A 13,893-nucleotide genomic window follows, 5' to 3' on the forward strand; every position below is an offset into this window, starting at 1 on the left:
GGTGTTCATCCTGGACTAACAGAGAAAAGGCCTGAGCCATAGTAGGCAGCGGATTCATCATAAGTATGCTCCCACGAATAACTGTGTAAATCTCGTTCAACCCCATGAGAAATTGGATTAACCTTCTATCTTGTTCTGCTTTGTGAACAAGTGCCTTTGCTCCGCAAGTGCAGTTGCAAGTGCATTGAGCTTTGGCATTCAAAGTACTAAGCTCTTCCCAGAGCTTCTTCAATTTGGTGTAGTAACCTGTGATATCAAGAGAGCCTTGGGACAAGTCGTTAATTTCTCTTTGGATCTGATACAACTTCGCACCATTTGTTTGTTCATATCGATCTTCAAGTTCTCTCCATAATTCTGCAGAATCCTGGACATACTCAACACTATCAACAATTTCCTTAGATAGAAAGTTCAGGATACGAACAACAAAGGAGATCTACGCAATTGCAGATCAGATCGTAAAAGGATGAGTACTTCAGAATCGAGATGACTCTGATACCATATCAACAATGGAAGCCTTGACTACAATCAGTAAAGAAGAAGAGTAGAAAAGATAACTTGTAGAATGCAAAGCTTGAATGATTCTATTTCATCAGTGAAGTATATATACACATCAGCTGGAAGCTTCTAGACTATTACACTTTGAGCTAACTAACTATACACATTGAATACATGAGCTAACTAACTCTCTAACCAATTCTATAACTAACTATGTGAGCTGTACAATGCAATACGTGAGCTGTGCAATATAATACTTAATAGATATCTTGTTTGTTGTAGCTTATGTTGACTGTCTTTACCCATTGTGTACGTGTTTTGTTCTTAACAATAACTTGATGCAGGTACAAAGGCATTTTACACTGATTGTTAAAGAGTAAACAGGATTTTTATGTTGATGTTGAGTGTTTTTCACCGCCTCAATTTGTTAACTTACAAGTGAAGTAATGTGTCGTCTTATTTTCAGTTGTTTTGATAAAAGAAGGGGTTATACCTGAAGATGCACTTCACTCTCTGATTCTTACAAAGTCTAATAATGAAATTTTGGTATTGTAATTTATCTATTCATTCATATTATTAGTATCATTATTGCAGTTAATAAAATAGTAGTTTTCATATCATCTTGCTTTTATGATTTTGTTTTATAAGCCTTACATTTCCCTCTTTATCTGAATATTCTGTCATGTTGATCCTGACTCCCCAGTCTGAAAGACGCCTTCTAGCCTCACCTCTTTAGTTTTTTTTATTTAAAAAAGGAATCCCTACACTAATGCAACTAAGAACATGTAAAGCTCAGGATTAGAGCATGGTTTTGTGACAATTGAAGGTACTTGGTTCTACAATTGAACTTGCTAATTGGTTAGAATGATGCTTAGTTCGTATTTGATGTTAAACGTTCACCCTTCGAATGAAGATGCTTTTGTCCCAAATCCCAATCCCCCAATTCAGTTTGGAACTGGTAACATGAGAATTTTCAGTGTTTTGCTTGCTCTTTCATGGTTGACACCTGTTAACAAGCATCATGCTATTTTTATTCTTAAGTTACTCCCATTCTTATTTCTCTATCTCTCTCATGCATAAAAAAAATAATCATTTTTTCCCTTTTGTTGGTCTCTAAATTTCATCAGTTTCTTCATCTGTTGAACATTTTTAAAGTTGCTATATTTTTCTATCTTGGTGTGGTCCTTCAATTTATTGTTTCCCCATTCAAGTTGGTTTGTTTTAAGAAAAAATTTAATAGTTGAAATTATCAATTTTCTCTGGAAGGATGCTATATGCATTGATTCCAATCAAAAAAAATTTAATTTGTTTTGTTGTTAGTCTTAATATTAAATTGTTTATTTTAAGGTTACAACTAAAAAGGGAAAATGAAGGATTGATTTTTTTTTAAAATTTTGCATTTTTAAGGAGATTGAAGGTTGTCAAATAGTTGCTTCTACACTCATAAGTTACTACTTTGTAGCGTTGTTACGTATTAACCTTCCAATATCATGTTGGAGCAGAGATTGGACTTGTAGTTGTAGACATTACTTTAAAGCATTTATATTAGTGACAATAACAGTGTTACGTTATCTCATAAAGTAAATGCTTATGCTATATCCATTCATACTTTTATAACATGCAAAAACTAATTCCTGGCTATAATCGGCATCCTTAGGACATACAAACTACGATTGTGCTCCCTACCCCTCTATTATGCAGTTCAAAGTTTGAAAATTACTATAAAATTTAATTTCAGTTGAAATATCTCTCAACTTGCTTCCGATAACTCTGGACGAGTTAGAATTCATAAAATAAATAAGTTAATAATGACGATTTGAGATACAAAATTAAAAAATTGAAATATTGACTGAAAATTACAAAACAAATCCGTTATTCAATTCCCACCATTGATTACATACTGTTGTTTAGTTTGTTTTACCCTCAATTCTTTTGACGGACGAGGGAATAGGATGAAATACATAAAAGAACCATATGAACAGTGGAATTATATGAATGACAGCTTTCTCACATAACAATCTCTTAAGAGCATAAAGACTGCTTATATATTGAAACAAAGTTTCTTTTTTGCAGCTCATGTGTATTAACTTTTCTTGCTTGACGTTATTTTTATTTATTTTACTATTTATGGATATGAATAAGTTTACTTTCTACCTTCATATCGTAAAGTACTGAAACTACTAATAATACTTATTGTTCAACAAATGTTCAACAGAACATTGACTGTATTGCCATTGTGTACACTCATTTACTATTGTCTGCATTTTTTTTTGTCAATCATGAACTACTTGAAACAGGAATGGAAGAAAATAGAGATAATGTGTCTATCCAAGAAAGAACTTCTGACAAAAATTTGCGTCGTCGTACTAGATATGCACAGATGTCACCGGAGAGAAAGGAGTTATTTTTATCCCAGCTAAGAGAAAAAAGGGCTGAATCGAAAAGACAAAAACTCCTTCATCAATCAAATAGTATTGCCGCTCTTACAATCAACACTTCTTCGTTATCTCCTCAACAAGGTGACCTAACCATATTGTTATCTTTCTTTTGTCAAATGTGTCGTCTGAATATCTATAGTTATAGTTACACGCTTCAGCTCACCTACTCTTACTACAATTATTTTTCTCATTTTGTAGTTGAAGCTTCCGAAGCTACAAACCTACCAGTTACTTCAACTAGAGGAGAACGTATAGTTAATTGCTTATCTACCTTCGAAGTAGGTGAGTTCAGAAATAGTGCTTAAACTATTTAGACTATATTGATTTTTAATAATTGGCTAGCTGTCTTTAAATATTGTTATTCCTCATACTAGGATCAACATCGACTGCATCTCATGCTGCAACTAAATTAAATTCAAGATGTACTGCAAATAGAGGTATGCTTCTTTCTACCAAAGTAATAAAAAAAACATGTATTGTCGTGCCTTTATATAACAAATAATTGCTTTTTACCATGCACAAATAGAAATAAGTTAGAAGTCAATCTACAAAATGATAATTTATTGTCAAAAGATTACTTACTTTTAAAGAAAGTTCCAAATTGCAAATTTTGTGCAGCAAAAAGGTTTCAATATGAATCACTAGGTTTTTGTTGTGATAATGGATCAATTAGACTAATTTCTCATAACATTCCTACTGAGTTGCGAAATTTGTTCTTGGGTCACTCCAAAGAATCTCAACATTTTCGCACTTACAATAGAGCCTACAATAATATGTTTGCATTCACTTCACTTGGAGTACATTATGATAGAGAATTAGCAAAGAGAAATCGCGGCATCTATACATTTAAAGTCCAAGGACAAATGTATCACTTCATTGATGATTTGATACCCTCAGGAGGAAAAAGAAAAAAATTACAATTATATTTCTATGATAACGAAAATGAGCTAACAAATCGAATGACGTTATCAGATAATCTTAATGAGGTGATTGTTACAAAGCTCATGGATATACTAAAAGTTAATCCTTATTCTACTTTTCTAAGATCGTTAACAGTTGTTCCAAATTTATCTGAATTTTATATTGCTCTAAACTCAAGTCCCAACTTAGACCAAAGAACACATAACTTACCAACTGCATTCGAAATTGGGGCAATTTGAATTGAAGATCAAGTAAATGATAAAATTTTCACACCACATATTCGAATTTACACTCATAGTAACATAAGTCAATTGGTAAATTACTATTATGGATGTTATGACCCGTTGCAGTATCCATTGTTGTTTCCTTATGGTCAAAATGGCTGGCATTGTGGTATTAAAAAAGATCAAAAAGACGTACAATTATTCCAAAACACAAATTTATTGTGAATATGAGCAGCTACCAATTAAGTACAATTAACATGACTTTTATTGATCGAGCCCGTCACATGAAATCTACAGTTTTATCAAAAGGCTTGAGAAAAAGAAAGATTGTTTCTTGTCGTGAATATTATTGTTATAAAATTCAAATAAGAGATCAAGAACCAAATGAAACTTTACATTTTGGAAGGGTATTTCAACAATACATAGTTGACCAATATATAAAACTTGAGACACGAATATTAGATTTTGTTTCATTTAATCAAGATCTATTTAGAGTTGAAGCCTTTCAAGGAATCATTGATTTATTGAGACAAGGAGAAAGAGATGCTTCTAATATTGGGAGACAAAAATTCCTTCCTGGTAGTTTCTTTGGAGGCCCAAGAGATATGCGTCGAAGATATATGGATGTCATTGCTTTGGTACAACAGTTTTGAAAACCCGACATATTTTTGACGATGACTTGTAATCCTTCTTGGCCTGAAATACAAGAACATTTAGAGCCAATGGAAGAAGTTCAAAACAGACCTGATTTAGTTAGTAGAGTATTCAGAGCAAAAGTAGAAGAACTTAAAACAGATATTAAAAAAAAAACATATTTGGAAAGGTTGCAACTTTTATGTATACAATTGAGTTTCAAAAACGGGGTCTTCCACATGCCCATTTTCTCATTATACTTATGGATGGATATAAGTTGCTAACACCACAAGCATATGATAAAATTGTATGTGCTAAATTACCTGATCCCCATATTGATCATCATCTATACAAACTTGTGACCAAGCACATGATTCATGGTCCTTGTGGCAATTTAAATCCTTCAAATTCTTGCATGCAAAAGAAGGAAAATGTAAGTTTAAATATCCAAAAAAACTTACTGAACAAACAACCAAAGGAAAGAATTCGTATCCCGTTTACAAAAGACCAAAAATGATCACACAAGTCAAAGTTAGAGGACACAACATTGATAATTCTTGGGTTGTTCCGTACAATACGTTTTTACTCAACAAATTCAGTTGTCATATTAATGTTGAAATATGTTCTGACATTAAGGTATACATTTACAAATATATTTGCAAAGGACATGATAAAATTGCATTTTGTGTACATAATAATGATACTAATGTAGAAATAGATGAAATCAAAGAATACCAATCTGCTAGATGGGTTTCTCCACCAGAGGCTGCATGGCGTCTGTTTGCTTTTTCGATAATTGAAATGACTCCAACTGTTTGCCGGTTGCAATTGCATCTTGATGGACAACAATTTGTTTCGTTCAAAAATAACCAAACTGTGGATCAAATAATAAACAATCCAATGATAAGGAAAACGATGTTAATAGAATTTTTCCTTATGAACAAAATCAATAGTAATGCTATAAATCTCAATTTACTATATAAAGAGTTTCCCCAACACTTTGTATGGTCATCATCATACAAAATGTGGTCGCGTCGAAAACAACACCTTACTATCGGACGTATTGTGACATGTCATCCAACCGAAGGAGAAAGATATTATCTTAGGTTGCTTCTAATGAACGTAAGAGGACCAAAATAATACGATGATCTTCGTACAATGGATGGAAGATGCTACACTACATTTAGGGAAGCTGCAGAAAAAAAGGCGTACTACATTCTGATAACAACTTAATTGAGTGTATGTCTGAAGCTGTAAGCTATCAAATGTCTTATAGTTTAAGAAGACTATTTGCAACATTATTAGTTTATTGTAATCCTGGTAACCCAAAAGATCTTTGGAAAAAATATGAAGACTCTATGTCGGAAGATTTTAAAACAATTCCAAATGTTATAAAATACGATATCCAACAGTTAGTTTTAAATCATATCAATGAAGTTCTACTTTCAATGGGACGTAACATAAATGAATTCAAAGATATATTTGGAAATGTTAGCTCTTCTAGAACAACTAATGAGGCGAAAGAAACATATTTTGAAAGAAATATAATAGTGTCTGAAGAAGATATACTTCTACAAACCAAATTAAATGTTGAACAAAAAAGGGCATATAACATAATTCTTGAAAGAGTATTTTCCAATAAATCAGGAGCTTTTTTCATTGATGGTCCTGGTGGAACTGGAAAAATATTTCTTTATCTAGCTTTGTTGGCTGCTGTAAGAACAAAATGATGCATAGCTTTGGCAACTGCAAGTTCTGGCGTGGCAGCTTCAATACTTCCGGGAGGACGAACAACTCATTCACGTTTCAAAATTCATGTTGACATCGATGAGAATTTCACTTGCAATATTAGTAAACAGAGTTCATTAGCGCCTCTAATTCGAGATTCAAAGTTAATTGTTTGGGATGAGGTCTCAATGGCAAAAAAAAAACAATTGAAGCTCTTGATACACTTTTAAAAGATCTTATGAATACAAAAACACTCTTTGGTGGAAAAGTAGTAGTTTTTGGGGGAGACTTTAGACAAACACTTCCTGTTGTTCGTAGTGGAAAAAAGGAAGACTTTATTAGTCAAAGTTTATTATACTCTCATATTTGGAATCATCTTGAAAAATTGTGCTTATCTAAGAACATGCGTGCAAAAAAAGATCCAGCATTTTGTGCATATTTAATGAGAATTGGAAATGGACAAGAAAAAACTAACAACTGCAACAAAATTGAAATTCCCAATAATTTTATCATTCCCTTTACACATGAAATAAAATCTTTGAATCTTTTGTTTAATATTACTTAACCTGATTTGCATACATTCTATTCTAATCCATCTTCTATAACTTCCCGTATTATTTTGACAACAAAAAATGATTTTGTTGATGAAATAAATGACATGCTTATACATCGATTTTTCGATGATGCTACAGTGTATACAACTATGGATGAAACAATCAAACCAAATGATCAATGCCAATTTGAAGATTTTTTGCATACCTTACATCCTGCTAACTTACCACCTTATAGATTAACTTTGAAAAAAATTGTCCAGTTATATTATTAAGAAACTTAAATCCTACTGAAGGTTTATGCAATGGTACACGATTGATATGTCATGATTTTAAATCACATGTTATCAGTGCAACTATTTCCAGTGGTGATTTTAAAAATAAACATGTTTTTATTCCAAAGATACCATTACTAGCATCACAAGATGAGAAGCTACCAGTTCCCTTCAAAAGAACACAATTTTCGATAAGGTTATGTTTTGCTGTGACTATAAACAAAGCTCAACGTCAAACATTAGATTTTGTTGGAATATATTTGCGTGAACCAGTTTTTTCACATGGACAACTTTATGTTGCTTTATCTCGAGCAAAATGTTCAGAGAACGTAAAAATATTAATACGTCCACCTACGACAGAGGACACATATGATCATTCTACATATAACGTAGTTTATGACGAAATCATTCGAAAAGCATTCTCATGATACTTTTAAAAGCAAGAAATCTAACAAGTAAGCACCCTCATGCTATACATTATGAAATTTTGGATTCGTTTACTTCATCTGTTTTTAAAGCTAACTAAGATTTAGCTCGCAATCATATCAGTTCAACATTTTAAGTTTAAAATTTCACAGTTCAATTTAGATTCTTCCTGGCCAATTAGTTAAATTTCAAATGTTTAATTTTCACTAACCTAAATCCTAACATTGCAGGAACAACTTATTCTATCAAGGGTAAGTATTTATATAGTTCTAGCCGAAGGAAATGACAGAGATGACCTACCTCTTAAGGCTTCAAACGTTTTTATTTGAGATGATACAAGTGCAAATAAATGATGATGAGGTAAACAAAATTTCCAGTCATAATGTTATACCAATTAATGCTCTTAACTTTGTTGAATGTACTTTTAGTGGATTTTTCTTGCTTACCTTCTCTCTTTGTTTGTTATTTAACTTCTCACATTACCGTACTCACTTGTGTTTGCTAGAATAACTTCTGTTTTGCATTTTTATTGATACAATAACTTCTGTTCTGTTTGGCTGCTATTGTTTCACACCTCATTTTGAGGTTGACTTACTGCTGTATTTTGGCCTTTTACTGTTTCTTTTTCTGCAGCCGCAGCTATTCGTATTCAATCCATTCTAGGAAAGGGGCCAATTACTCATCAATTAAGGGTCATGATAACAAATCCTATATAAGTTGGAGGCTCAAATCTTCAAACTTTATGAAAGATATGTTTCAAATGTATGCCATTTGATCCCATTAGTTGTTTTGTTAAACTCATTTACTATTGTCTAACATTTTGTAGCCTAATTTATAGGTTAATGTAAGCTACTTGAAATAGGAATTGACAAAAATAAAGATACTGTCATTGTTCAAGAAAGAACTGTGTGATTGTTCAAGAAAGAACAGCTGACAGAAATTTGTGTCGTCACACTAGATATGCACAAATGTCACCGGAGAAAAAGCAATTATGTTTGTCCCACGTAAGTGTCACGACCCAAGCCTAGGGCCTAGACGTGATCGGCGAATGGGGAACCCGAAGGAACCCCAAACAAGCCTCATAGTATATCATTACACATCCTTGGTCGCGGAAGCAATTAAAATGACCATAAGCGATAAGCATAATCAAGGGGAAGTCGGGACTAAGGGAGCAAGAGAAAAAGAGAATGATACATAAATACCATAGATGAGTCAAGCTCAAGCATAATACACAACTTGTCCAACACCACCTCTAAACATGAGTACTTAGCGGGGGCCAAGACAAACTACCGGGCTCACCCTCATAGTCAAAACATAACTAAAAAGAAAAAAGTCTTATACATAGCAAAAGATCATAAGCAACGTCCCCGGAATGGAGGACTCACCAATAACCTTGATAGGAAATCGTATTAGCCACGCGGAGGAGGATGGTCAAGCGGTGCTCCGGTCCCTACATGGTGACATCATGTAGGCATAGAGTATGCGTTAGTACATTTGAATGTACTAAGTATATGGGATGCAATGCAATACAACAAGGGATGGACATCATAGGCAAAATGCATAATCGTACCCGATAGATAGCATATTAATGAGATGATATGTATAATGATGCTTACATAAAAATCATATTTAGTGGGACGTAGCACAAGTGTGGTGAGTGACCATCAATATAGTATTTCCAAGGCCTACCACCCCCTTGGAGAGGCGAAAGAGGTACAAACCCCTCAATGTGGTTACCCGGGCCTACCACCCCCCGAGCTAGGGACCAAGGTACAAACCCCTCGATATGGTTATACGGGCCTACTACCCCCCGTACTAGGCAACCAAGGTACCAACCCCTCGATACGGTTATACGGGCCTACTACCCCCCGTACTAGGCAACCAAGGTACCAACCCCTCGATACGGTTATACGGGCCTACTACCCCCCGTACTAGGCAACCAAGGTACCAACCCCTCGATACGGTTATACGGGCCTACTACCCCCCGTACTAGGCAACCAAGGTACCAACCCCTCGATACGGTTATACGGGCCTACTACCCCCCGTACTAGGCAACCAAGGTACCAACCCCTCGATACGGTTATACGGGCCTACTACCCCCCGTACTAGGCAATCAAGGTACCAACCCCTTGATACGGTTACCCGGGCCTACAACCCCCCGAGCTAGGCTTGGTCGACTCACACACTATATAGAGAAAATCATATACATGTATCCATTTCATCATTATTTCAATACTTATATAATCATCCGACTCATAGGACGTACATTGGACCTTCCATTTCATAAGAATTCTATAAATGGCATTTTATCAAACATATGGTGGGCTACTTGTTCATGTAAATAAAATCATGTGTTTCAAGAGTACTAAGTCCAACCAATTTCAAAATCCATATAAAACAGCCCACCAACAACATACATATATATATACATATATAACAACCTTCATAATTTGATCATTGAGGCATGAAAACCATAAACATCATATAATCATTCCATTTCATGATAATATACAAAAATAGACCATAATAGGATGTGTAGTAATAATTCCATAATTCAAGAGTTCATAAATGATCATAAGGACCCATAAACTTGAAGTAAAATAGAGGATAAATGGTTGGACTTGTGGAAAGGAAGGTTTCCACAATCAACCCACATACCTCAACTTTGGAGAATTCTTGATGAAGATTGGAATGGAGAATTGCTTGAGATTGAATCTTGAATCCGGAATTAAAGCTTGGGATCCTTGAATTTGGTTGATGATCTTGGTGGAATTTTTGGAGAGGGTTTAGAGAGAGTTTTTGGATGTTTTGAAGTTAAATGACTAAGTATGGATATGTCCCCTTTTTATAAAAACGTCCCAACACTTAGAAAAAAAATTGAGGCGGGTGAAAGACCGCAACAACCTTTTTGGAATTTTATCCTCAACATACAATGTTATTGGCATTGGAATGGATGAGTCCTCCATCCAGATATATAATCCCCGAATTGGCGAGGTTGAGCTATTCAGACATTTATTTCATTCTGTAATTTTTGGAATATTACTAATTCAGTATTTAGTTTAAATTCGTTGACATCAAGTACAATCCCTTTGTGTAGGTAAAGACAAAGCTCAAAGGACATCATAAGAGAATAATTGCGCTTCCTTTTTGAATTCTGTCAACGTGCTTATATCTGCAGGAGCAGATTCTCATGTAAATTAGTTTGATATAGATGCATTTCGACAGATATCTTACTTAAAAGAAATATATAACTCTTCTGTTTTGGACGAAATTCTCCAGTATTTGGTATGGTATGAGATTCATATGAAATGTACTATCTTCTACTATATGAAATAAACTCATATGAGAATGTTTTCAGTCGTCTGCTTCTTTAGTTTAGTAGGAATTTCATGCTATTGCATGGAACAATTGTATGGTCTTATACTGCTCTATGCTAGCTCGAAAGGTATTGCTACTCTCTTCTTTCCTGTTGAACGTCATCGAGAATTTTCCCCTTCTTCCGATCTGCCCAGAAGATTCTCAATACAGGCTTAACAACCATCCCTGCTTACATTTTCAGAAAATTTTAATATTGATTGTTAAGCTTCACTAATAGATATGGTTCTCCTATAAGGAGCATGTTTGCCTTGTGTTTCTTGCTCTGTTAACTCATGTAACTTAATGTTGACACTTAGCGTACAAGATATAACTTAAATCTCATAAATTTAATAAGCAAAGCATATTAGTCAGTTGATGTAATTCAATGTTTCTGAATCATTTTTATATTTCTCAGTAATTATTTTTTATACACATGACTTCGATATATATGATGTTTGCACTTATTAGTTCCTTATTGCATCATCTTTTCAACTCTTTCAGATTCAGTAAGCACAATTTGATATGTCTACCTCAGTTTTCTACTCTTTTGGATATAGTTTCTTCCTAAGATTTCTACATGCATGATACTAACTACTTCTTCATTTGCCCAATGCATTAGTTTCTTTGATGAATTTAATGTTTATAGCCATTAATTAGTGCAAAAACTTAGACAGTCTTACAAAAATCTAAGCTATCAAGAATGTGTATGCCTTAAATTTTTAAGTGAATTCTGCATCCAAGTTGTTTGGTAATATGCCTTCGTTAACTCATTTATAGTTTTTTGTTGCCATTTTTAATTTTAGGCTGCAGCAGCATTATTTGTATTAGGACTGAAGGCACATTTGGGACATATCTTGGTGGTTTTGGTTCTACCGTTCAAGATGTGAGCCACTATGTTATCAATTACCGTCGTCCATAAATCGCTCAAGGTATTAATATTAATTCTTTTCTTATGGATATCCTTTTTTGCTTTCATTAGGTCAACTACGTAATTTTGAGTATCATATATTCATTTGTATTCGGTTATCATGTATTGACATTTGGTTTGTTGTTCCACTTTTTCTTCGAATAGACAAAGTGCACGAAAATTGGCCCGAACATTACAACTATAAATAAAATGACTGCAAGGAAGATCCAATGGACGATAATTTTCAACATATCGAAAAATTCTATTGTCTTAACTTGGTTCTGTTCAGCAACATCGTTGATTCCTTTTTTGGGTTCTTTTAATTATATAATACACTGATAAAAATTTAGAGGGGTATTATTCTAAAAAATTACTGATGAACAGAAGACTTTCATCAGGCTTTTTGTGTTCAGTTGCTCTTTTATGATGTGGTTATTTTGTCTTTCTACTCTTTCTGTAGGAATGGAATATTACATGTGAATTACAACTTCTAACTTTTTTGGCGTAACAGTTTATAGGGTATGTACATCTGCCAAATTTCTTTAGCTGAGAGGTCTCTCATACCCAGAGAAGGCCTTCACCAACTAATGTTGGCAGACCAAGATTATGAGCGTCTTGCTGGTGAAGGATTGGATGAAAAAAAGAGTCCTAATGTGAGTATCCTTTATTGGTAAGATAAGGACTACTCCGTTGTCACAATCCGGTGCAAGGATAGACCAAACCTTCTCTTTGATACAATTTTTACATTGCCCGATATGCAATAAGTCGTTTTCCATGGCAATGCAGATGCTGAAGTACCAATAGCGCACCAAGTACCACAATTTTCTATTTGTTTTGAAATCTCTTTCATGGTTTATTCTTCTGAACATTTGTGAACTAATATTACAAACTTTGTTCTCATTGAAGGAGTACTGCATAAGACATATAGATGTTTCCTGGTAAAATCAGACGCAGAACGAAAAAAAGTGATTCAATGTCTTAAAGCAGCAATTGAAAGAAGGGTATCTGAGGTTAGCACTAATGATTAACTTAATTTCTAAATTTTTTTAGATCCATTGTTCGACATATATTGGGAGTTATGGGGGGGGATTTCCTTCGACCAATTATTTGTCATGGTCCATTCCTCTTTTTAAAATTGATTAATTTACAACCCACAAATAGCACATTGCACGTTAGTAGCCTGTTCAAAGAAGTGAAATTAAGACAGAAACTTCCCCTTTTTTGACTTTTAAGTAAGATAGAATTTTTCCTGTTTCCTTCATACGTCAAATTTGAAATTCTCCTACATTGAACTTATTTGCAACTACTATGTTTTGGTCCAAATATGAATACTAGATATATGTCTCCCCGTTTACTGATTTTCTCATTTCTTCAATAATTAATCATCTTATTCTGATGTGGTTGCTTCTATTGCTTTGCACTTCTTAGTAAGTTTTATTTAATTTTTTTTGTCCACTGCTTGGTGTATTGGCAGATGTTCAACATGCATGCATCTATATAGTTGATTGTTTCTTTTTTCCTTGAATTATTTTATTTTAGTTCTAAGTTTGTTATGTTGAGTTTTTATCTATTCTAGCCTTTTAATACATCTTATTGTTAATGAAATTCTGGTCATATTAGTATTTTTGCTATTTATTTGAGTAGTTTGTTTTTACATGCATAATATTGATAACTACATTAGATTTGCACTCTGCTGCCAAATTTATATAAGGCCTATATATATATAGATAGATGGATAGATATTATCCTTATATTTAGAAAGGACACTAAAAGTACATGTGTCTTCTTAAAAATTGATGGGGTTTTGGTAGGCAATGAAATTGTGCCAAAAAAGAGACAAAATCATTACATTTGGTAGTTGGCACAATTTCATTGCCTACCAAAACCCCATCAAATTTTAAGAAGACACATGTACTTTTAGTGTCCTTTCTAAATATA

The 13,893-nt window shown here is 33.7% G+C and overlaps 1 protein-coding gene across 2 annotated transcripts; it reads left to right on the plus strand.

The window, feature by feature from the left end:
- The first annotated feature begins 2,784 nt into the window (after positions 1-2,784).
- LOC102593697 (uncharacterized) lies at positions 2,785-8,099 on the plus strand. 2 transcript variants are annotated; one of them, XM_015311277.1, is made up of 4 exons: positions 2,785-3,014; positions 3,132-3,215; positions 3,308-3,370; positions 7,922-8,099. In XM_015311277.1, the coding sequence occupies exons 1-4, from the start codon at positions 2,795-2,797 to the stop codon at positions 7,975-7,977; spliced, it is 423 nt and encodes a 140-aa protein (XP_015166763.1). In that variant the 5' UTR covers positions 2,785-2,794; the 3' UTR covers positions 7,978-8,099. The 2 variants fall into 2 exon arrangements, with proteins under 2 accessions (XP_015166763.1, XP_015166764.1); XM_015311278.1 differs by having other exon boundaries at positions 3,138-3,215.
- The last annotated feature ends 5,794 nt before the right edge of the window (positions 8,100-13,893 follow it).

This window comes from Solanum tuberosum, unplaced genomic scaffold (assembly GCF_000226075.1).
Source record: "Solanum tuberosum cultivar DM 1-3 516 R44 unplaced genomic scaffold, SolTub_3.0 scf00154, whole genome shotgun sequence".
NCBI lineage: Eukaryota > Viridiplantae > Streptophyta > Magnoliopsida > Solanales > Solanaceae > Solanum > Solanum tuberosum.